The sequence below is a fragment of the Mixophyes fleayi genome, chromosome 2 (assembly GCF_038048845.1).
Source record: "Mixophyes fleayi isolate aMixFle1 chromosome 2, aMixFle1.hap1, whole genome shotgun sequence".
NCBI classification, from domain to species: Eukaryota; Metazoa; Chordata; class Amphibia; order Anura; family Limnodynastidae; genus Mixophyes; species Mixophyes fleayi.
In genome coordinates, this window is record NC_134403.1 from 88,176,888 (window position 1) to 88,203,660 (window position 26,773).

Here is a 26,773-nt window from a genome sequence, read left to right on the forward strand (position 1 = left end):
GTATCCCAAATCAGTGCACACGATCAGTATATGTTGGGGAGCTGAGACCAGCGGAGGACGTGTCTTGGGGCGGTCGGTGTCCGGTCCATCATAAGACTACACCGAACATTCTACGGCTGGTTCCCTCACAACCAGCATACACTATACGGTGATACGGATCTATTGTGTCAGCTATGTACACCACACTGATAGGTGCTATCAGCTGGTACCGTGTGTCTATACATATTACACTATACGGTGATACGGATCTACTGTGTCAGCTATGTACACCACACTGATAGGTGCTATCAGCTGGTACCGTGTGTCTATAGGGCACATATTACACTATATGTATATGAGCCCCGCCGCCGCTGTGCCAGCTGTGCTAGGAGGTCACGCCCCTTCAGGGTCAGCCCCATCTACCAATTGGGTTGGAATCCTCATCCCGCCCCCACATGGGGTCGACCACCCCACCAATCAGGTTAGGGAAGGGAGTGGGAGGCCACGCCTCATTGGCCAGTCTGGCAAGTCACTACGTTTAACGGCGGAGTGTTATCTCGACCAAGTGGTGAGGGTGTCTGTGTGGGGGGCGGAGAGCGGATCCATCCATACTGCTCAGCCGGAGTCTACGTGAGAGTCGCTGCTGGAGCACAATCACTGAGCACAGTCGTGAGGAGCCTTGAGGGGTACTGTCAGGGACCTGGGGGAGGTTAGTTATTTGGGGGTGCTGGGAGCCGCCCTGCAGCTGGCACAGTACAGGACAGTGTATGGAGACAACCATTCTGTCTGTGATCTGATCTAGCAGCATTGGTGCTGCCACACCAGACCGGTCAAGCTGCTGCTCTGTATACTGTGCACACAATACAGCCAGATATACAGAGAGAAGAGATAACCATCATGTCCTGCACCAGACATATGTCCCATTGAAACTTTACAAATTGTCCACATTTTAGTTCCAGGAGTGAATAGAGAGGCCAGACCCAACCTGGTAGGGTCTATTTATTATATTACATTCTAGCCCTCAGATAACTTTTGTTATCTTTTGGAGATAAGTTATATCTTACTGTTTTGTGTTTGTTCACACAGGTCTTGCTGCAAAGTGAAATCTCTAGAAAGATACAACCATTGTTCATCATGTCAGATGCACAGCAATCTTCTCCCTCTGCCCCTGGGTCAGAACTGGTGACCGGCCTGTGGACAGTGGGTCGCACACTGTTGCTTCTGCTGCCAGTATACTTGTGTGGATACCTGGGGCTGAGTCTACTGTTTGTGGTACTGGGATTGCTTGTGTATTTGGGTTGGAAGACTACACGGAAGAGCAAGTGGAGTAGTCTAAAATCAGCACTGGAGACCTTACAGAATGAAGAAGCCATCACTGCTAGTACCATATTTATGACTAAGAAAGAGCTGCCTTCCTGGGTAAGTCACTGCATCATCATCATCTATTACTGTAGTGGTTTAGGAGACTGCAGGGTATATTGATCCGTGGTGATTAACAGCTTATGTTTGTTCTGCATATAGTGGATGCTTTAAATTAAATGGAGAATATAGTCTATATTAGTTGGGCCCTTGTTACTTTGTCTAGTTTTCTTTATATATCAACACTGTGTAGTTAGTGGAATTTGTCATCGAATCTTTGTCCCGGTAAAATAAATTATTATGCAAAAATGGGTAATCCATATACAGGCTTCACTTATTTCACCAATTTGGTCAGATCAGAATGAACTTATCAGGATGGAAAATCCTCTTGTCCATATTGTACAGGGTCATCGGTCAATTAACATGCGTCCCTTCCAATCCATTCATTTTGGCCCTTCACTGAAGCTCTCTAATCTGCCCTTCCTTATTCAACTCACATTGGCCTAAGAATCACTTGTTAAGCAGTTGCCCAAAACAAACTTAACCACATGTGCGGACATCATTTTAACAGTATAAATGTATATGGGAAGGGTTTGTCTATTTTGCAGCTTATTCTTAAAGTACATTCTTCCCTTCTAATAGCTTTAAAGGTACAGTCATCTATGACATCACAGTTGTTGGACAAAATTGTGATCGTCCAAGGTCTATTTATAAACTGTATAGTGACGGAAAAAATGGACACATTGTACGGTACACCGAAAGGGGCTGTAAAAATGCAGCATTTTGTAAATAATGATGAGCTGTATTTATAAAATGTTGCAATACTCGAATTCAAAATAATTTTTAAAATATTTTTAGTGGCTGACAAACCACATGGACAGTTTTTATAAAAGCAACTAGTTGTGTCTAAGTAACATCTTGAAATAAAAAGTTGAGATTTCAAATCGTTTATATGTTGCTTATCAATATTAAATGTGTTTAATATGTTTGTATTGCAAAAAGTTAGATTCTTTGTATACAGTGTATTTTTTTTTTTTCTTTTATAGGAATTTACTGGGAATTTGTAAATTTCTTTTTGGGTTCTTTTTTAACCCCCCGTTCACCAAATCTGTACCTTGGGTTACATGTAGAAGTATTTCAGATTTCTGGCCAGATACATCAACCAGCTCAACGCTTGGTCTGATTACCAAGTATAAACACGACTAAATGCCTCTGCAATTTTCCATTTCTAGATTTTGTATGCAGGTGACAGCAACAAGGCTATAGGGGTGCAATATGCTTTTTTGGTAATCTAAAATCTTAAACTCCATATCTCTGTACATTAAGCTGCATTCTCACATAAAAAAGCTAACTCTATAGCGGGAGACGTCATTCTACACCATTAAAGAAAAACTTGATGTATGCTATTTAGCCACACATGTGGAAGGCCAAATTGAACAGATCCTTCTGTTCAGCGAGTGTGCTGAACAAATGGATCCCAACTATTTATGTTTGCAGATGCGGTCATTGGCCAATATGATTTTCTGCACTGTCCGTTTGAATCCAATCATGTTGGATTTAGATCATTGCAGATGACCGTACTTGGTGCAGCACTCTTACCGGGTGTTCAAAAAACATACAATGTAAACAAGAAATTTTAATAGGAAAATGTTGGTTCCATTTTAAATGTTATGGAATAAAATGATTTTGCATCTTATGGAACATATTTACAATGTTTAGCTCAAGTGTGAATGTATTTTGTTTTCTTTTGTTTGTCTTTATAGTTATAAAATACAAATTCCTCCATTTGTCACTGCTCTGCTCACACAGAGAATGCAACTGGACTTCCTTAAGGCTTAATCACCCTTCATTTTCTTGCATGGACATTTATGGACTTCTGTTTCTTCTGGCATCTATTCAGGCTTTTTTTTTTTTTCTTCTCTTGTGTTGTCACATTCCTGCAGAGAGAAAGCAAACAAACTGGCCCTGTCATCCATTACTGTCCCTCAAAATTATTCAAAACACTGATATAATTTAGAACCATGTCTTTTGCCATGCACTTAATAAAGATGAATGTCTTACTATGTCTGATAAGGAGATCTAGAAAATGGGTCAAATGCTGTAATATGAAATGTGATATTTTTTTTTAAAAAAAATATTTATTTCTTTTAAAGAAAATAAAACTAAAAAAAATAAGACCGCCGAAAAACTTGCGCAATAAAACTATTACCGTTCAGACGGTAATTACTCGCTGACTTTCAGCTCACAGCTCAGGGTGCTGCCAGCTGAAATTCAGCGAGTAATTACCGTATTAACGGTAATAGTTTTAGAGCGTGAGTTTTTCGGCGGTCTGAACAAACAATTGAAAATCCCCCCATATAGTCTCACTCAGTGGTGGAACAGTGCGTCGCTGCGCACCATAACAAGGGGGACTTGGTGGCGCCATTCTCGCCTTCCAAGCCCCCCAATCTGCTCTGGATCGAGCAGATAAGGGAGGTCTCTTCCGAGCATGCCCAGTCCAAATAGTGCAGGGTGGGCGGTCCTTACATTGCTGGGCCTCTGTTACCTCTGGACCACCGTACCCCTATTGTTATGCCCCCTGGACTCACACCTCTTTTCAGGTCACGTTTGTCTGCAGCGTTTTCAGCATCTCTTTTTATTTTGTATTTATATTATTAGTTATTTTGAGGGGCATTTTAAAATACAATAAAATTGCATTGGGGCCATGTTCAGTTATCTTGTCCTCTTAGGGTGCCCCAATGTCTACCTCTCCTAGTCCATACTTTTCAATGTTTACAATGGCCAAAGAGGAACTTTTAATATTTTGTTCTAGAAATATTTACACACACACACACATCAGCAGATGTTTAGATGTAAATCATCATAAAACACAGCTTTCTTAATATAGAAAGAGATACCACAAAGCATTAATACACATACTATAAAGGGAAGTGGCCATGATGGATATTGGAGCCAAATAGTCATTTGAGCTTTTGACTCATTTTGTTTCTCTTCCCAGCTTGGCTCTATGGTAGGCCTCTGCACCGGCTCATGTGCTGCTTGCAGCTCACTAAGCAAATGGCTTTTCAGTTTCTACTTCAACAAATTTAGATTGGGCATAGTGCGGGGACTTTAGGATTTGGATGTTGGCAAGGCTAGACGCAGGTTTAGGCTAAGAGTGTTATGTCAACCACAGGTGCAAACACATAGAAATAATAATGAATTTATAATAAGTAACAGATATAGACATTTCCATTTAAATGTAATCCATTTTATGAATTTATTTAAATTTATCTTTATCATATGAATAGTCCATTAAATGGTAGTTTTTGGTTAGTCTTTGGTATTCAAGCAAAAAGGTCTCACAGTTGGTAAGTAACTAAGTACTACTATCGAATCTCTGATCCTTTATTTGTGATAGGTGGTGAAAAAAAGAAGTTTTTATATAGAATTGGGGTTTCCTAAGAAAATAAGAGATATCACACTATGTTGTGTTTTTCTCTCCCTCTGTCTTGTGGAATACTTGAAAATCCCTACTCTTTTGATGACTTGCGAGAGACCACCTATCACAAATAAAGGATCAGAGATTCGATAGTAGTTACTTACCTACTGTGAGTGACCTTTTTGCTAGAAGACCAAAGACTACCATTTAATGGACTATTCATTTGATAAAGATATATTGAAATAAGTTCATAGAATGGATTACATTTAAATAGAATTGTCTGTCTATTACTTATTATTCATTCATTATTATTTCTATATGTGTTTGTGATTGTGCTTGACGCCATAACACTCTTAACTTAAACCTATTTTTGCTGAGTGACGTGGCACTCTTGTTGTCTTTACTCTCGTGGCATTACATAGGAGGTGCTCATTAAGGGAGAATTTTTTTTTTTCTTTGAAGGCTAGACGTAGGTTTGCGCCGTGGGGATGATGCTCATTGAAAAGTTATCCTTAATCTTATGACCAAGGAACAGTTGCAAGTGAGCCATTCTTCTCTAGACCATCATTTCTTTGTAACAGTTTAGTACATAGACCAGTGTTAATTTTGGTACTGACTGTGTACATGGATTTGTGCTGTAGTAAATTCAATACAGGATGAATCTAAATAAATATCGCACACACTTGTATTTTCTTTAACTGTATGAGTCAAAAGTTTGTAATAAATGCAGACATCCTGGCCAAGACCAATTCTGAAAATAATGCATCTCTGTCTGTTTATCAAACACGTTTTGAGATTCTGAATTGTGCAGTGTACTGTGGGTAGTTATTTCTGAGGATTAGTAAACCTTTTATAGGGTGATACTTGGATGATTATAATGTCTCTTCTGCAAGAAGCAGTACTGCATTTGCTAGTGTTCCAACACTCACTGAAGGTGCATTATATACATTTGTCATGTTATTATTTTCCCATTTGTCTTTATCGAATGGAAATTATTGTATCAAACATGTTCCACAGCTTTCCCTAGTTTACATAATACTGTTGCTAACTCTGCATCTCATTTACTGTTGGGAGCAAATCCATCTAAAGTGTACAAATATGCACCAGGACAAACCATGCAATGCAAGGGGTACAAATTGATTTCTTTTTTTGCACGCAGAGAATATACTGGCTGTTTTTTTTTTATATGTAGCACACAAATACTTGATAGCTTTATTTTTATACGGAAATTAAAGTTAATCTATGACATGCCATTTCCCAACTATAAATCTGTCACTTCATTTTAAATGTACCCCCTTCCCCCAATGCAACATGGTTTTGCCAATGTGCAGATTTGCTCCTAACTCAGCATTGGTCCCTTATACTGGACAGCTTTATTTTACTGTGTGATTTAGAGTTGAGCTAAATTTGTCCACACATTTTAATTACCCCCCCCCCAGAACCCATCTTGCCGCACTATGGTTTGGCACAACTACAATATTGTACCTTCTAGTTGGGTTTACTTCAAAATCTAATTAATGACGCCCTCTCGATGCAGAGTATACTGGAGTGCAATTGTTTTAGTCTTTATTCCATAATTCCCCTTTCATTTCACAAAGTGTCCCATAGATTGTAAGCTTGCGGGCAGGGCCTCCTCACCTCTTTTGTCTGTTTAACCCAGTTTGTTTATTAGTTTACTATGTTTGTCCCCAATTGTAAAGCGCTACGGAAAATGTTGGCGCTATATAAATAAATGATGATGATGACGTATTTGTGTAAATCTCACTCGTTTGTGACAATCCTCTCTCAATGAATTTGGGCGCATGGTCTAATGTCGCTAGAGCAGGGTATGACATCATTGCGTACATGGTGTGATGTCATTGTTGATGTGGGTCGTTCAGAAGAGAGCAGGCAGCGGGAGATGAGCTATCTACATTCATATGTGGTTCCCTGTGCTTGGAACAATTATGGACAGAAGTTTATATTTAAAAGTAGGAATGTAACATATGTAGAATACTGTTCTCTTCCCTGGCTATTTTAAGATAGCTACCCCTTCCCTTGTTTGTTGCTTTATTTTCCATAGAAACCCTTTCTCCTCCCTCTCTTATTCTGACGCAGTTTCTCTGTGTTGCACATTCATCATCTTGCTTCCTCTACATTTCTAGTGAACTCTTTAATGGCACTATTCTACTTTGTTGCATTTTCTCTCTTGCTACATATGAGAGCAGATAAAAGCTTTGGAGGTTTCTTTATATCTGCTTCATCTGAACCCCTTCCTGTATGCTTTTCTAAAGAATCTTCTAGCCACAGGAAATCGTTACTCACAGCCCAACACTAAATATAAAACCAAAAAATGATCAGCTCTCTAGTACTTTCTAATCTAGGTCTTGTTTGAGTTTGTGCAGATCAAATTCAGCAAACCTTCCATCCATGCTGTATGCATTGTAACCTAGAATACTTGTGTTTTCTCTTCCTTTTATACATAACCGAGTCATTTTCCTGAAAGTGATTATACAGCATTGGACAACTGCAAAGTATTCTGGGACTTATGAATATATGAACAGTTTTCAGTTTAATCTATTTTTGATCCTGTTTGTACATCTTATCCAAGTTTCTGCTAAACAGCCCTACTAATTCCCATGAACTGTAAAAGGCAGACTGGGGGCACGATGGAGGGACATTTTTGTTAGTTTCAGCTGCCAAAAAACTCACTATGGACACTCATACAGCTGATTTTGTTCCAGACACAGAAATTGCAGCAACAGATGGTATAGTACAGGTTTAACAAACCCCAGTCCTCCTGGCTCCTAACAGTGCATGTTTTCCATTTCTCCTTGCTGGAGCACAGGTGTATTCATTACTGTCTGATACAATGTAACAGATTCACAGCGTGTACTAATTATTTCACCTGGAAAACCTGCACTGTTGGTGCCATGAGAACTGGGTTTGGGGAATACTTGTATAGTATGTAAGTATGATAGTTTACTTTGGGGGAAATCACAACAGATTCTTCAAGTAACAATTGCTTCTAGTTTACAAAAAAAATCATTTGCCAAGTCGATCGCTTGCAATTCATGACAAGCCTTATAAACAACTACTCTAAAACCTTCAAAGAGGTCTCAGATCCCTGGTTGTCCTACTTTCAATATTGTTCCCACTTTACTTAGCTAACACACTATACTACACCCCTCCTCCCAATCGCTCTCAGGTCAGTTTCTGCCAGGCCGCCATCTCGCCCTTCCTTTCTTATTTCCCCTCTACTCTTCTCTCCTTCCCTCCTTCTTTCTTTCTTCTCTTTCCACTGAACTCCTGTCCCGTCTTTCATCCATTGCTCCTTTTTTTTTTTCTGACTCTGCTCTGTCTCAATCACTGTAAATTCCCAGTCATTCAGTTTTAATGCCTAAGTGGATTCTGAATAGTTTTCTCTGCCCAATGGACATCTTTTATTTGTGCACTTTATGTACCATTGTTTAATAACCTGTTGCTTTATGCTTTGGACTGTTAATAAAAAAAAATTTGTTTAAGAAAAAAAAATAAAAAAAAATCGGTCTTTTCTTTGATCAAAAAAAGACTGAACAACATTTTGTTCAGGTTGTGCAAGTTGTTCACAACTCCATTGCTTTTACATAGTCCCTAAATTGAATTACTAGTTCAATATTCAGTATGAGCTGTTTAGGTGGTTGCTTCAAAAAAGTTAAGCAACCTTCCTTCCATTTGATGTACAAGTAATTAGTGCAATTATTATCACCATTGTACAGAGAATATTTGTCATTCACATCAGTCCCTGCCCCCATTGGAACTTACCGTGTGAATTCCCTAATACCCGCACAGACTAGGGTTATATTTGTCAGTAGAAAATTAACCTACTACTAGTATGTTTTCGGAGTCTAGAAGGAAAGTCACGCATGGGGACAACATACAAACTCCACACAAATCATCGTGACCCCAGTGTTGTGAGGCAGAAGTGCTAACCACTGAGCCACTATGATGCGCATTGTTTACATATATCATCATTTAATTACTACCATGTACAAAACCCACTTCAAGCAATACCACACAACCACAAATTGTTCAATCGATTAGTTTCCTCTAACATTTATTTAAAAGCACAACTGCGACTTAAGTGCTGTAGCAGATATTCTAGTCTAAATAGTGGATGTGCATTTAGCACAAGAAAGAAGTTTTTTCTTAATTGTTTTTGCAAAGGTAATAAAATGAGTGTCCGCCATTTTGTTTCACTTCATAGTTCAGTCACAGAAGGTCATACTGCGCATAACCTTAGCATTAGAAGAAAAGAAAAAAACAAACATTGGGGCTCCTCAGGCTGCTTGGCAGCAACCACCTGAACATTGTATGGTTGTCTTTTGTAGAATCATCTAATCGTATTTCCATCCAATGTAGAAAAGTCCCCACAGACCTCCCATAAAGTGGGGTCACATTTTCTCATTTTATGGAGCTCTACCTAAAATTTACAATCTAGCTTTAGGGTGGTGTCCACCAAAGTAATATTAAAGACAGATATCTACTTACCTGGGGTGTAGTGTTTCTCTGATCCAGCAAGTCCCCCAGAAGACTGCAGTGGTCCAGTACTTCTCTATTCTCTGCTACTAAAATGGACTTGTTTTAGAGACATAGCTTGTTGTTTTATTTCCTTTCCCTGTGAACTGTCCTTTTGTAACAGCGCTGCCTGTTTGAACCAGACAAGCTGTAGTACCAGTGAAGAGCAGCGTTGGACCACGGGAGTCTTCAGGGGGACCCATTGGATCAGAGGCACGCAGCTTCTGTGTTTTATAACTTGGTGGCCCCCACCCAAAATTACATTTTAATCTTATGAGATATATTGACGTCTTCTGAAAGGAAAGTTTAACAGAGTGGTTCCTGCAGTAGATGGCTTAGGGGCAGCAACATATCTCTGATGGCTAGGTCGAAATTAGCAGTCGTCATGGTGATCTGGCAGCTGGCATTTGTTTAGTCCAGATATAATCTAAACACTTGGGGGTAGATTTACTAAACTTTCTAAGAGTAAAAGTAAAGGTGTTGCCGATAGCAACCAATTAGATTGTAGCTAGCATTTTGTAGAATGTACCACAGATAAATTGATACAATCTGGTTGCTCTAGGCAACACCTCCACCTTTACTTCTTAGAAGGTTTAGTGAATCTAACCCTTGGTTTTGGTTCTCCTAATGTGAGCTGCTGCCTGGGCGAGACCATTATATGTGTCGTCCCCAGATCCCCCCCCCCCCCTTCTCTTCTAATACCTCTTCTCCCTCCTGCATCTGTCTCCTGCTTTCCTCTCCCCAGGGATCAAAACTTCAAAGTAATTTGTTTCACACGTTATTTTATATTCCCTTTTATTGACTATACACCACTCCTTACTCTTAAAGAGGATGTCTACTTAAACATATATTTATTGGAACTTTTGAAACATTTTCTAATTATCTGTTATTTATTTTTTCTTAAAGTCATTTTATTTATGAGTTAATTTTCCTGTTTCAGTCTGGCCATGATCTGGTTTGTTTGCTGACAACTATTACGGCTTCTTCTACTCTCCTCACATATATTGGTCAGTGGATCAATATTTTTTGTCACACCTCTTTAAACAAAAAAAATCAATAAAAAAAAATCAATTATAGTTTGGTTAAAAAGGGGGTGAGTGATATAAAAAAATGGGGTCCTTCTGAACAGGAGAAAACGTTCCCTAGTCACCCCTAGCCACCCATATACCTGCAGTCCTTCCAGAAGACTGTTCCTACTATATCACTGGATCCAACAGTCATGCCTGCAGAATCAGGGAATAGTTGTATAGTCTATTCTAGAGTTTCAGTGAAATTAATGAGAATAGCCTGTGAGGGACTGCAGTAACTTATCCAAAAGAAATGACAAGTGGAGGGCTGGCAACTTTCGGACGTATAGATGAATACATGCAAGTGGTTCTTATATAATGGAAAAATAAGTCTGACGAAGACCATGCAAGCATGGTTGTTCTATTGTGGGATTTCATTTATATAGTCAAAGAAATATAAGAAAAATTGTTATGTCAAAGCGCTATAATCAAATATAACACAACCCTATCTGATTTAGTATCCAATACAAGGGACTATTTTAGTGACCAATTTACAATGCATTGAGCATTCTTATGATCTCTATACAATGCACAGAGCATCCTAGTGGTATCTATACAATGCAGGAAGCATTCTAACAATCCCTAGCAAATGTAAAGAGCATTCTATTTACCACTATACATTAGAGAGAACATTTACTGACCAATATACAATACAGAGAACATCCTAGTGGCCTATATACCATTCATGGGGCATCATAGTGGCTTCTGTACAAAACAGGGGCATCTTATTGACAGATATACAGTGCAGAGAACATCCTAGAAACCTCTATACTACACAGAGGTCATTCTTAGCATAGTAACCTTTAGTCAAAACACAATGCATACTAGTAACTACTAATTAATGCCAATGCTGTTCTGAATATCAATATAAAATTGAGATTCAACCACCTTCCCCTTGTCTCAAATTATGGCCTTTGTCACACAATATATCTCGCATCCCACCATTGTCGCATATTATACCTTCCTAACCCACCCCTTCTCAAACAGGCTCATCCCCCACAAATTCACACATGCACCTCCATACCCCTCAACATTTGGGTAATCGGCCTCGGAAAAGGGAGCATGGCTCACGTGCTGATGGGGCATCGCAACATCATTATGGGGGCACTTTGGAAGCGCTAGGCTTCCCTGTTCTCTTCTCTGCTGCCCTGTTCTCTCCTCCCCTCCCAACATGGTCATTGCCATGCACACCAGTGCATATGGCACCTGCTCACTGGTAGACACTTTCCCCCTTCCCGCGGGACACAGCTGTCCCAATAGGGGGGGGGCAGGGTAGAGCCCTCAAATCAGGTCTAAATTGGGATGGTTGGGAGGTATGCACCTCTCTCTCTTTCTTTGCTATATAACCTCCCCCCTGCCAGTTCTTAAACTTAGAACTTCATTAAAATACAGTTTCTGTAAACATGACATATGGGAATTGTAGTGCTCTAAGGTCTGGCGAGGCAGGATAGCATGTGGCATGCTTAAATAACATCAACTCAGCAGCTAAGTGTCCCTGGAAATGTACAGTACAAATCTATCATGACAACATTTATGGAAACTAGTGGAAAGGAAAAAGGTGGTGTTGCCCATAGGAACCAATGGTTTGCTTTTATTAAATATACTCCTCTAGATGACCCTTTTTTCTTTGCACAAGTTTTCAGAAATGTCCTTCATTGTTTGCTGACGGGGTTAAAAATTATCTGTTTGCTATTTTGAAATGTTAAATCCCCAAGAGATTATGGTATGAATAATTGATGGGGATATAGATGTTTTCTGCTGTTGCTAAATACTGGAACACAAGTAGGAAACTGATAGCATTTCCTCACATATGCAGCCAGATATATATATATATATATATATATATATTACATACACATGCAGCCTGAGGATTGCAGTGGGATGGGGTTATAACACACTGATATTACCACTGCATTGCGCATAACTGCTATCCCAGGCAGGCATGTTAATAAAGAGCAAGGGACCGGTCTAGAGTGCTGTATGCAATAGTTAGAGGCCTTTGTTGAGAGCTATTTACATTTCTTTATGTAGTAGAACAGGTTTTAAAGATTAAATACTTGCTGCTTAACCTACATATAGGTGTTTTTATTAGTATGCTCTATGCTATTTATATTGCTGCCTATACAAGTGTTATATTGGTGTTCGTTTGCAATCCAGAAATATTACATATATATATATATATATATATATATATATATATATATATATATATATATATATATATATATATATATATATATATATATATATATATCTCTCAACATTTCACATGGCCAAAGATCTCTATAAAAGAAAAAGTATTTTTTTCAGTAATTGCTAAACATGTTAACAGACATTTGCAGATCCTAAATGCCCTAAAGCAGTGAAACCTGTACAATTATATGTGGTTTATGCTGTTGTTAAAATAGAGCCACACTAAGAATACTCTTCACACCCTTCATGTCTGCATTTATACCCCTTTACATATACTATTGCATGAACAACTGAGATATAATGGATATATGGATATAATATCCATATATATATGTGGTCAAAGTGCAAACTTATGCAGTTGGTCCCCCTTTTGCAGCTATAACTGCTTCCACTTCTCTTTTTTTTTAAAAACTCTTCCACTTTTCTTGAAAGTTTCCACAAGATTTTGGAGTGTTTCTGTGGGAATTTGTGCCTATTTATTCTGTAGAACATTTATGAGATCAGGCACTAATGTTGGACGTGAAGGCCTGGCTCGCAGTCTCCGTAGTCACCAAAGGTGTTCAATGGGGTTGAAATCAGGGCTCTGTGCAGGCCAGTAGAGTTCTTTCACACCAAGCTCATCAAACCATGTCTTTGTAGTCCTTGTTTTATTCACTTGGGTACAGTCATGTTGGAATGCAATAGAAAAGGCCTTCCCCAAACTGTTGCCACAAACTTGGAAGCATAGCATTGTCCAAAATGACTGTGTATGCTGAAGCATTAAGATTGCCCTTCACTGAAGATAAAGGGCCTAGCCAAACCCTGAAAAACAGCCCAATACCATTATCCCTCCTCCACCAAACTTCAGTTAGCATAATGCAGTCAGGTAGGTAACGTTCTCCCGGTATCCGGCAAACCCAGATTCTCCCATCTGACTGCCAAAAAGAGAAGCGTGATTCATCACTCAACAGAACACATTTCCACTGCTCCACAGTCCAGTGTCTGTGTGCTTTACACTACTCCATCTGACGCTTGCAATTGGTCTTGGTGATGTGAGGCTTGCATGCAGCTGCTCGACCATGGAAATCCATTCTACAGTTTTTGTGCTTACATTTAATGCCAGTGGAAGCTCAGAACTCTTCAGCTATGGAATCAGCAGAGTATTGGCAACTTTTACCTACCATGCACCTGAGCAATCGTTGACCCTGCTCTGTAATTTTACGTTGTCTTCTGCTTCGTGGCTGAGTTGTTGTTCCTAAACGCTTCCACTTTCTAATAATATCACTTATAGTTGACCATGGAATATCAGCAGGGATGAAATTTCACGAACCGTCTTATTGCAAAGGTGGCATCTTATCACAGGACCACGCTTGAAGTCACTGAGCTTTTCAGAACGACCCATTTTGTATCACAAATGTTTGCAAATGGAGACTGCATGGCTAGATGCTTGATTGTATACACCTCTGACAATAGGTCTGATTGAAACACCTCAATTCAATAATTAACGGGTGTGGCCAAATAACTTTGTCCATATAGTGTATGGAAAGGGACTGTCCATCTGACAAAGCATTTGGGAGGTATGGAATGCACTTTAAGATAGACTGAGAATCTTTAAAATTCAGTTGCTTGGAACTGGGATGTAGCCTTCCGAGCAGCAAATATTATTCTGTTATTGAGGCAAGGCCTCGACTAGTTAGAAACCAGTAAATTTTTAGGAGAAATCTGTGGTGTGCATAAAAGCGTGATGATTAGGGCTATTATGAAAAATATTTTATACAGCCCACATGATGTGCACAGTATACACAGCTACAGTTCCAACATTAGACCAGCACTATTGACCCCAAAGCATGCAAGTGCATTAATGGAAAACTCCACATTAATATTAATCCCCTTATGTATAAATCAGATTATTTTTAACTCAAAAGGTTTTTATTGAATTTTTTAGAAAAGCATATTACAAACATAGCAGTGGTTACAGAGTACATACAGCAGATCAGTTATATTGAACAATCCACACTGCTTAGATAAACAATCAAACAAGTAATTAAAAATGAGAAAAAATATTGGTACAGACAACAACACATCTTATGACCCAGTATACATAAGCCGAAGACGGCAAAGAGAACAGACAAGAAAAACAGACGGATAAAGGGGGGGAGGGGGGGACAAGACAAGAGACTATCCGGTTATAGAAAGTGTACCAGTGGGTCTAGCCCAGGCACCCAACTTAACTCAAAAACCATTCCACAGTACTCACGGATCAAAGATTGAGCTGTGATTCGTAAAGTACTCATACCATATAAACCACTTAACAAGCGGGGAGGAAGCCCCTGTAGACAGATTAAAACCTATGGTTTCCATTTGGTAGCTATGTTGGATCTTGTTAATAATTTTAGGGAGTGCTGGAATTAGAGGTGATTTCCAGTTCTGGTCTATTACAGCTCTTGCTGCAATGAGAATATGTCCAGTGACATAATGATTGTGTCGCTGGAGATGTTTAGGACACAGATGAAGTAAAGCCATATCTGGGGAAGGAGAGAGATTATTTTTGGAGACCTGAGAGATTAAATGAAAGATTTCGGTCCACAATGGTTGAAGTTTCGAGCAAGACCAAAAGATGTGCATAAGCATACCAATTTCACCACAATTCCTCCAACAATATTTAGATTCTGATGGCCAGATTTTATGCAGCTTATCTGGAGTAAGATATAACCTGTGAACAATTTTAGTCAACATTTCCGAATGGTTAATACACTTTGACATCTTATATATGTTTAGGAAGACTCTCCCCCATACCTCTTCTGTAATAGTGATATTTAGGTCAGATTCCCAGACAGCTTGAATCGGTAAAACCCATTTGTCAATGGGAGTTAAGAGTGTCCGGTACCATTGGGAAATTCCACCTGCGTGGGATGTAGGGGAGAGAATCACCTTGATACCAAAATCAGATTATTTTACCAAAATGAATACTATTCTACAAACATAATATTACTCTCCCTTCACAACCAATTAAAATGAAAATAGTGCTACTCACCCAGTCCTTCACATTAAAAAACTACAGAGGAGCATAGGTCATTTACTTTGTACATTTTACCTTTTTTTTCAGGAAAAACTCTAGAGCACTAGATGCAAAATACAGGTAAAAATAGTACACTAGAGCCAAAAACATTAAGATCAGTGATGGTGGCCATTTTGCTTAGGCTAATGTTCATTAAAACATAGGCCAAAGCTGACAAATGAGTCTTAGACTGTAGACAATTTGCTATGCAGAGCAACAGTGGGCATGACATACCTACCATCCTTCTGGCCCGTAGGACAATGCCCTCAAATTGGGACTGTCCCACCTAAATCGGAACAGTCGTGATGTATAGTAATTAGGTCACCACCCCATCACAGTATAGCAGCCAGGGACCTCATTACCACACAGTATAGCAGCTATGATACCCATATGAGGAATATTCCCCTCTGCCCCACACACAATATAGCAGCTAGAGTTGCTCTCCCCCCACACACAATATAACAACCAGGGCCCCTCCTCCTTTACCCACAGTATAGCAGTATGGGTCCCTCCTTCTCCCATACACACAATATAGCAGCCAACTGTCCTCTCCCCCACAGACATAGCAGCCAGTACTTCTCTCCCCACAGTAGAAATGCCAGTGCCCCCACTTTCTTTCCCCACAGTAGAAATGCCAGTGCCCCCACTTTCTTTCCACGCAGTAGAAATGCCAGTGCCCCCACTTTCTTTCCACGCAGTAGAAATGCCAGTGCCCCCACTTTCTTTCCACGCAGTAGAAATGCCAGTGCCCCCACTTTCTTTCCACGCAGTAGAAATGCCAGTGCCCCCACTTTCTTTCCACGCAGTAGAAATGCCAGTGCCCCCACTTTCTTTCCACGCAGTAGAAATGCCAGTGCCCCCACTTTCTTTCCACGCAGTAGAAATGCCAGTGCCCCCACTTTCTTTCCACGCAGTAGAAATGCCAGTGCCCCCACTTTCTTTCCACGCAGTAGAAATGCCAGTGCCCCCACTTTCTTTCCACGCAGTAGAAATGCCAGTGCCCCCACTTTCTTTCCACGCAGTAGAAATGCCAGTGCCCCCACTTTCTTTCCACGCAGTAGAAATGCCAGTGCCCCCACTTTCTTTCCACGCAGTAGAAATGCCAGTGCCCCCACTTTCTTTCCACGCAGTAGAAATGCCAGTGCCCCCACTTTCTTTCCACGCAGTAGAAATGCCAGTGCCCCCACTTTCTTTCCACGCAGTAGAAATGCCAGTGCCCCCACTTTCTCTCCACGCAGTAGAAATGCCAGTGCCCCCACTTTCTTTCCACGCAGTAGAAATGCCAGTGCCTCCACTTTCTTTCCACGCAGTAGAAATGCCAGTGCACAAGCCCCCCCCATCCCCATCTTTTTCCCATAGTATTGCAGTTTCTCCTCCATATCCATGTAATGTATTAGCCAGGCTCTCCCCTGCAGAGTAGGAGCCAGGCCAGCCTTAAACCATTTTCAGATTTTATTAAGTAATCACATTCACCTATGCAGTTAGCTTACTTCTTATATTCACTGAATATTTAAAGTTTTTGTAAGATGACATTCACTCTTTGCAGTCACTGATCTCTGCAGTAGAGGTTTGGCTTGGCAGATGTATCTATTTAGCAAATAGTACTACAGCATAGAGTGCTCTGACAAAACGGAACTGCAATGTTGACTCAAGGAGTTATCCCTTTCTACTTAACGCTGGCAATGCACACTGCGACATAGGGTAGCACAGTCAGGGCCGGATTTACAGCTAGGCAACCTAAGCAACTGCCTAGGGCCCAAGGGTACCCAGGGGGCCCAGCGGAACCCAGGGGGCCCAGCCAGAGCCGACGGTGAGCGGGGTAGGCAAGGCAGAGGGACTCTCCCCTCCGCCTGCCATCCCCCTCTGGCCGCCGGCATAATGCACAAGAACCGGCAGAAAATAGATTTAAGAAAAAACAACAAGAAGTCAGCTGACCGCTCGTCGAGTCCCAGGAGCCTCTCCTCCTCTCAGTCTCTCAGTGATAGAGAGAGAGAGGAGGAGAGACTGCTGGGACCCGACGAGCGATCACGTGACTTTTTTTTTTTAATCTGTTTGGACTAACCGAGGAGGAGCAGCGCGCCGGAGAAGAAAGGCAATAGAAAGGTAAGTAAAACAACGGAGGGACAGAGGTTGTGATGGTGAAGGAGCACAGAAGTGGTGATGGTGAAGGGGCACAGAGGTGGTGATGGTGAAGAGGCACAGAGGTGGTGATGGTGAAGGGGCACAGAGGTGGTGATGGTGAAGGGGCAAAAGAGACAATGAAGGGGCACAGTGTGATGATAGAGGGACAAAAGTGACAAGAGCACATACTTGGATTTATGCGTATTATTTTTGCAAACTGTTTTGTTAATATACTTGTAAATCAGTTCGTCAGGACACTGAAGCATGGGTGGGCACTGCTGAGCTCTTTATTCAGCCATTTGCAGACTCTGGGTACATTGCACACTGGCCACACCCACTTCCCAGCATTCCCCATGGTCTTAGGGACCATCACTAAAGATTCAAGCTTAAACATATAAGGGAGTGTCTACAAACATTAAGCATATCTAATGCAATAACATCACATCTTCTTTTCTTTAAAGATAAGCCCTGTATCCTTCAGTATAACAATTTAACAATATAACATTAAGAACATCATCTAACACGTTTCAATGAGTCTCTCAGGTCTGCGTATTTCTCTTATGGGTCTTTCACACAAAGTCTGTGTATCGTCAACCATGTTGGACCTTTCTTCCATCATGGTTTGTTCACCATTATCAAGTCCATCATACATGTCAGATGAAGGGTATTCTTCAGTCGTGTTGCCATCACTATGGTTGGGTTGAGATCTTAAATCGACCCGATTTCTTCTTACTTCTGTTCCACGATCTGTACGTACAATATAAGATCTTGGTGCTACTTGTGCTTGCACAATACCTTTCTGCATCCAAATGCCTTTCTCATGATCTCGGAGACGGACTTGGTCACCTGATCTTAGATCAGATAAGCTTTTTGCTCGCCTATCATGGTACAGTTTCTGTTTCTCCTGTTGACGTACCTTACTCAGTCTCACCAATGCTGAGTTATGCGTATTAAGCAGTTCATCACTTATCGGAAGATTTGCTCTAATCCTCCTTCCAATCAGCATTTGTGCAGGAGAGAGTCCATTCTGTAGAGGTGTACTGCGGTAGATTAAAAGACTTTTGTAGAAATCTTCTTTGCCGTCTTGTGCTTTTTTCATTAGACTCTTTACAGTTTTTACTGAACTTTCTACCAACCCATTTGACTGTGGATAGTGGGGACTCGATGTTGCATGGACAAATTCCCACTCTTCAGCAAACTGTCTAAATTCAGCGCTGGAAAACTGAGGTCCATTGTCAGTGAACACTTCCATAGGAACACCATGCCTTGCAAAGATTGACTTCATGCAACTGATTACGGCTTTACTAGTAGTTGTAGGTAGAGTCTGCACCTCAGGGTAATTAGAATAATAATCAGTCACGACAATGTGCGTTTTTCCAATACAATCAAACAAATCTGCGCCTACCTTCTGGTATGGTCTCTCTGGCACTGCATGAGGACTCAGCGGCTCGACTTGTTGCTTTGGTCTGTACGTAAGACACAGTTCACATGTAGCTGTTGTCTGTGCTATGTCCTGGTTCATTCTTGGCCAATACATCACTTCACGCGCCCTCCGTTTACATTTCTCTTCTCCTAAGTGGCCTTCATGTATCTTGCACAGCATAATTTTTCTTAGTCGTGCAGGTATAATAATTCTATTGCCTTTGTAAATAATACCATTGACAACCGTAAGGTCAGTGCGGTACATCCAATAATCATGAATAGACAGTGGGCACGCATTTTTTTCTGCTGGCCATCCTTTCAGAATGATGTCTTGTAACACTTTCATTGTGATGTCTGTCTCTGTTTCTTTTCTTATCTGTTCTTGTCTTGCAAGAGACACAGGTAGAGAAGCTACAATCAAATTAACATATGCGTCTATCTCTTTGTCCATCAGACTTTCGGAACCTTCACTTTTGTTCACAGCACGGGAAAGTGTGTCAGCAATGTACATGTATTTACCAGGACAGTACAGCAATTGGACATCATATTTCTGTAGTCTTATAAGCATTCGTTGAATTCTCATGGGACAGTCATGTAACGATTTAGCCATGATAGCTACCAATGGCTTGTGGTCAGTTTCCACTGTAAACGCTTGACCATACACAAATTGATGAAATCGCTCACATGCATATGTGATTGCTAGAAGTTCTTTTTCTATCTGAGCATATCTTGTTTCAGCACTTGTCAATGCTCTTGATGCATAGATTACCGGTTGCCATGTATCCTCATGTTCTTGTAACAACACTGAGCCTAGGCCAAATTGCGAGGCATCTGCTGAAATTCTTATACTTTTTGTAGGATCAAAGAATCTTAGTACCGGTTGCTCTGTGATGGTCCATTTCAAGTTTTGCCAACTTTCTTCTTGTTCATGTGACCACATCCACTCATTATTTTTGTCCAACAGCCATCTTAGAGGTGCTGTTTGTTCGGAGAGTTGAGAAATAAACTTTCCTAAGTAAGTAATCATTCCTAGGAATCTTCTCACGTCGTCTTTGTTGTTAGGACGTTCCATGTTTATTATGGCTGATATTTTCCTCGGGTCAGGCTTCACACCTTCCTCCGAGACCACGTCACCCATAAAGGTAAGTGTTTTCACACCAAATTCACATTTGTCCTTGTTCAGCTTTAGATTCACCTTCTTGATAAGTTCCATTACTTGTCTCAGTCTAGAATCATGTTCTTCTTTTGTAGATCCCCAGACAATAATGTCATCCATCATTGTTTCAACACCTGGAATGTGTTCAAAAATCATGTGTATCCTTTTGTGATATACTTCTGGAGCAGACAATATCCCATATGGTAGTCGAAAGAATCTGTATCGACCTTCTGGGGTATTAAATGTACACATCATTGAGCTGGCTTCATCTAGCTTCATTTGCCAGAATCCTGAAGATGCATCCAATTTACTGAACCATTTTGCTCCCGCAAATTGTGACATGATTTCATCTCTGGTTGGTAGTTTGAAATGTTCTCTTTTAATAGCCTTATTTAAATCTCTTGGATCCAGACATATTCTGAGTTGTCCATTTTTCTTTTCAACAATTACTAAGGAGCTCACCCATTCAGTAGGCTCATCACCTTTCTGTATCACACCCAAAGCTTCCATGCGGTTTAACTCCTGTTTTAGTTTTTCTCTCAGCGCAAATGGCACTTTTCTACAGGGGTGTATCACTGGAGGAACTTGCGTGTCTAGATTTATCTTATGCTCGCCAGGCAGACAACCTAAACCTTCAAACATGTCTCTGTATTCTGTAAAAACTGATTTGCATTCATCTTCTACTTGTGATGTCACCATGAAAACTTTCTTTATCAAGTTAAGCTTCTCACATGAACTTAATCCTAGAATCGGTTGTACATCTTTATCCACAATCAGTAGAGATGTTTTGAACTTTTGTCCTTTGTAGCTCAGGGTCACTAGGCATGTACCTTTCACAGGAATTTCCTCCCCAGTGTAGCCTGTAACTTTCACATTGGCTGGATGAATTTTAGGTTTTACTCTAAAAGTCTTATAGTCTTGAAACGATATCAAATTCACCTGCGCACCAGTATCAAGCTTAAAGGGAATGACAATCTCGTTCACTGTTAAAGGAACAATCCATTCTTTCTTGTCTGTACTGCAAAGTTCAATACAATTCACAAAAAAATCTTCAGACGTAGCTTGTTCAACGGCATGCACTTTGTTTGTTTCACTATTGGTTCTACAGCATTTGGCAAAGTGATTAAGTCCACCACATTTGATGCAGGTTTTACCATAAGCAGGGCACATTTTAGGATTGTGAGTATTTCCACATCTACTGCAGATTTTCCTATTAGATTGCATTTTAGACTGCTTCATTTTAGAGAATGGTGGTTTGCTTGGCTCTGTTTTCTTCACCACATGTACAGTAGTATCAGATTCCTTGTGTAACTGTTTGGCTTGCAGTCTGGTCATTTCTGCAGATCTGCACATAGTCATTGCCTTGTCTAGTGTTAGGTCTTGCTCTCTCAGCAATCTTTCTCTGAGTCCATTATCAGGTATTCCACAGACAATACGATCTCTAATCAGTGAGTCCTTTAAATCACCAAACTCACAGGTTTTGCTGAGTGATTGCAGTTCTGTAACATACTGATCAAATCCTTCTCCAGACTTCTGATCACATGTGAAAAACTTATATCTTTCATATGTCACATTTTTCCTTGGCACAAAGTAATCTTCAAACTTTTGCATTATAGAAGATAGCACCATATTCTGCCCTTCAGCAAACTGAAAACTGTTATAAATGTCCAGCACATCCTCTCCTATCACATGGAGGAAGATGGATGACTTTGTTTTATCCTCCATTGCATCAGCTCCACATGCAGCAAGATATATATTAAACCTTTGTTTAAATCTTTTCCAGTTTTCAGACAAGTTGCCAGACATGAGCATGCCTGCTGGAGGAGACAGCCTATCCATAGTTACTCACTGTTTGATGTGACCAGAGCACAAGGCAGATATTCAGACACTGCGTGTCACAGCTTTACAGACTTCTGCAGGATCCTTTCACACTCTGAGCTCTAGCAGTCCAGTTAAAACTTCTTCTGACACCATGTTTTGTTAATATACTTGTAAATCAGTTCATCAGGACACTGAAGCATGGGTGGGCACTGCTGAGCTCTTTATTCAGCCATTTGCAGACTCTGGGTACATTGCACACTGGCCACACCCACTTCCCAGCATTCCCCATGGTCTTAGGGACCATCACTAAAGATTCAAGCTTAAACATATAAGGGAGTGTCTACAAACATTAAGCATATCTAATGCAATAACATCACACAAACAACTTAAGTATTTCTGCCCTGACTTCAATATTTATTAAGTTGTTTTGACCCAACTACTTAAAAAAACGGGACTGCTCAGTAAATATTTAGGGGTGCCTTTTTCTGCAGCAGGGTGGCCTTGCTCTTTTCACATGTTAGGTACGCCCCCAAAGATGCAAGCCACGCCCCCACCTCCTTTGGCGGGGTGCCGCCGCTGCGCAGCGGCACATGCTTTCACATCTACTTAACTATAGGGGTATATGGTAGGCATGCGGCGGCACATGCTTTCACATCTACTTAACTATAGGGGTATATGGTAGGCATGCGGTGGCACATGCTTTCACATCTACTTAACTATAGGGGTATATGGTAGGCATGCGGCGGCACATGCTTTCACTTCTATGTAACTATAGGGGTATATGGTAGGCATGCGGCGGCACATGCTTTCACTTCTATGTAACTATAGGGGTATATGGTAGGCATGCGGCGGCACATGCTTTCACTTCTATGTAACTATAGGGGTATATGGTAGGCTGCAAAAATATAGTGCTATGGATTGTTTCAGGGAGGGGGCCCAAAAACCGCATCCTGCCTAGGGCCCTATGAGGTCTAAATCCGGCTCTGAGCACAGTGGCTTAGTGGCTAGCACTTCTGCCTCACAGCACTGGGGTCATGAGTTTGATTCCCGACCATGGCCTTGTATCATTATTGGGCATGTTTGTTAATGTAGTAGGAAGATGACAGCAGATGACTTAGTTGCTTGTGAGTGCGTTTTTCTTTCATCCACATTATCAGGTCCCTGTGAACTGAGAATGATCTGCTGCTTGGCCTATGGAGAAATACATGTAGATCTCATTCAAAGTGGTTACCTACCTGAGTAGCCTAATTGGAAATTACCTGATGCACTGGAGTCGGCCTGTGTGTTGAAGGCTTATTAGTACTATTTGTCACCTGACTTCTGAACTCTTTAGAACTGCAGTTCTGATTGTATGCCTCCACTCTTTGCTAGTGTAGTACATAGATTGATGAATTCAGTGCTTTTGCCTACACAGGAGCAACACAAAGTGTATTTTATTGAACCCTGACTACAGATCCCAGTGACTTAAACATACTGAATGACATGTCTCCCAAACTTTCAATGAACGGAAACTCCAATTCTGGCACCTAGGTAATTTGTTAATGGTTAGGTATCCACTATATACAGTATCTGGGAGTTGTTTGATCCCTTTGTACCTCCATTGGTGAGGTTAATCTCTAGATTCAAATCTAGTTCAGTATTGAATTTATATTTGCCCTCAATTTCAAAGCTTATATGATATAAAACATATTTTTTTTAATAGTAATGTTCAAGGTCATCTTATTCTTGTCTATTTTTTTCTTTTATTCCTTAAGAAGTGTTAAGATTTTAGTTTTGCTTTATAATATTTCAAAGACTTCGTATTTGTAGGCTGAAAATGTACATGAAACAACTGGAATATTTATATTTAACTAAATATATCCATCATGCTTCCATTCAGTCCTCTGCAGCAGTTTGCTGTGTTGGAAGGGAGGTGCTTATCTAACAAACCAGACAGAGTGACTGACAGGCTTACAGACTTGCTTTGCAGAAATGTACTGTGTGGATTGGTGGTTTTATACATCGGGACAGTCTCAGCTTTTTGAGATCCTATTAAGACTTTGTCCTAAAGATGTGGAAGGAACTGTCTATAATGGAGCAGGAATGTAGTTTTTGCTATTTTAACAGAGCTGCATTGAAATATCAGGTGAACAATGTATTTTCCCTTCATAATTTTATATCTGGAAACTTCATTTTTCATATTTGAGTTGCTGTGAAAAGTCAGATTTTTTTAAGTAGTTTTGAGACCAAAAATCTGTTTACAATGTCCGTTAAACTGTAGCCTCTTTTTGTCTTTCATTCTCTGTTTATACTGCTAGTTTCTAAATGACTTTTAATTTTTGCGGTTTAGACTGGAGGGATGAGTGGCTATAAAATATGTCTGTGCTGTATTGCATGTTTTTGTGTATTTAAAGTACAATCGTACCTCCCAACAGTAATGGGACAGTCCCCATTCTAGGGCACTATCCCACCATCCCTATAGTCGGGACATTTGTCCCAACTGCCAGGACTGATGGTTGGTTTGTCTCACCCACCCCAATGCTGGGGTGGTTTTAGGGAAGGGGGGGTGGGGTAGATGGAGATCTAGTGCTTCAGAGGCGCTAGGCACACCCCCGAGGATGCGGCACCACTGACATGACCATAACACCTTTTCCCAGGTACTGCACAAACTTCAAATATTTGAAATGTAAGGCACAATATGTGTACCTACTCAAGTCACTATTGTCACCGGAACATTTTAAGTTATGTGTGTGTTCTGTGATATGTAAATTTTGACTCCGCAATGGGTTCCCATAGCCAGATTTTCTAAAATGTGTGTCCTTTATGTCTCAAACATTCATTATTAAATTGTTTATATCTCGGGCAGCTAATAGAGCTGCTAAAATAGTAATCGCTGCTTTTGTTAGTTCTCCATTTCATCCAGATATGAATATGTTCTGTGGTTACATTGCTGTAATGTGCAGCCCAGTCCTTGTGATCTGTGCTTGTGACTGGCCTTGAGTCACTCACTGTACTATGTGTTTCCATGCCAGATGCAGCAATTGAGGTTATGAAACTAGCAGTGTTACTCAGCTGGATATCTTGGCCTTGTCATCTGCCAGAACAGCAGTCAAGAGATTTGTCCTTGACTTACCCTCCATCCATTTCTCATCATGCAGATGGCTGAATGTGACTGTGCAGTTCCAGTTAAATCGGAAGGATGAATAATGTCCACAGCCATGATTTCATGTTTAAATCTTTCCTTTTTCTCTTCAAATACATAACCTGCTTCCCAACATTTCCAAATGTAATAACTGAAACACATGGCCACACCCTGGGCTGCACAGTCCTGCCCCCTGGTCTGCTGTATTATACTCACTGATCTGCCAGGCCACTGCTCTGGTTTGCATGCTATGCTCCATTTACCACTTTTATGCTGCAGTCCAGTGAAAATAAGATATCTCGGCATCACTCTAGATCTGTGTGTGTGTGGGGAGGGGGGGCTTGAAAATGGCCGAGGGTGGATGGAGAGGGAGTTATGATATAATCGATTGATATAATCTTGCCTCCCAACACTTCAAATTATCAGAGAGGAACAAAAGGTTAACAAATAATTATCGTATTGCCTATTAACAAGAGCATGTATCTTGGCAGTCTTTGGCATACAAGTTAGAAACTCATGAGTAAGCTATTCTGTCTATACAGACTGAGCAAAAAGTTATGTCTAGATGTTAAGCACATCAGCTTTTGTTTATTTAGAGTTCCTCAGACTTGACAGGTCAGCAATTGATTTAAATGCCCAGAATAGACCATTATATGCAGCTGAGAATACAGCCTCTCAATCCACCATGAATCAACACTGCTACAAATGTATGTTCATATATCTCTGAATCCTGACAAATAACTTATCCTGTGTGTGTGTGTGTATGTATGTGTGTATGTATATGTGTATATATATATATATATATATATATATATATATATATATATATATATATATATGTAAATGGAACCTGACTTTGTGACCTATAACGATCCCATCTGATTTGGTCAGTGCTGGAGATTTAATCACTCACACAGGAGTCTGTCAAACCAACTCTGTTGAAGCTTTACGCGCTAGTATTTATACAAAGAATATTGTATGCTCAACTTATCTTTATGCTTACATTGTGTAATAGTTGCCACATTTCAGTTTGTTTACTACGTCCTTTAAATATCTCTGCAAATCTTTTGGTTATGACCACCCTGTCTTGTAGCCTGTAGTATGGACACCCTGTTATCTCAGTTTTACAGTTCTTTTCTCAGCATAGAGAAGAACTTTTCATTCTAATCACAATTACTGCGACTGTGCACTTCTGCATGTAAGCTATTCTAACTAATTTCATTCTGATACCAAATATTTCTATACAAGTTACATTACTTTGAACGTGGCGAATATGGACTTTGTTTGCCGCACTTAATTGTGGTATATCTTCTCTGTCTGTCTTTATGCTAACAGCTTCATATGTGCCATCTTTTATTATGTCAGTGTTATTAATACTGGAGGGTGTTACCCACCAATACTGCAGTTAATAAATTTCTCTGTATTTATCTATACCTGACTATTATTCCAAGTGCCGTAGGCATATACTAATCCTAGGAAATACAAGTAGAGGTTGGTACCCCTGTATTGACCCTTGATAATTACCCGCTATCCCCTCTGA

At 40.3% G+C, this 26,773-nt stretch overlaps 1 protein-coding gene across 2 annotated transcripts in view; it reads left to right on the forward strand.

The window, feature by feature from the left end:
• Positions 1 to 508: 508 nt before the first annotated feature.
• The window catches only part of ESYT1 (extended synaptotagmin 1), a 79,122-nt gene continuing 52,857 nt past the window's right edge, over positions 509 to 26,773 (forward strand). The window contains exons 1-2 of one of the 2 annotated variants that reach the window (XM_075199570.1): positions 509 to 967; positions 1,066 to 1,398. In XM_075199570.1, coding sequence (XP_075055671.1) covers positions 1,114 to 1,398 — 285 coding nt within the window. In that variant the 5' untranslated portion in view covers positions 509 to 967; positions 1,066 to 1,113. The remainder of the gene's footprint in view (positions 968 to 1,065; positions 1,399 to 26,773) is intronic. The other variant, XM_075199571.1, reaches the window with a different exon arrangement.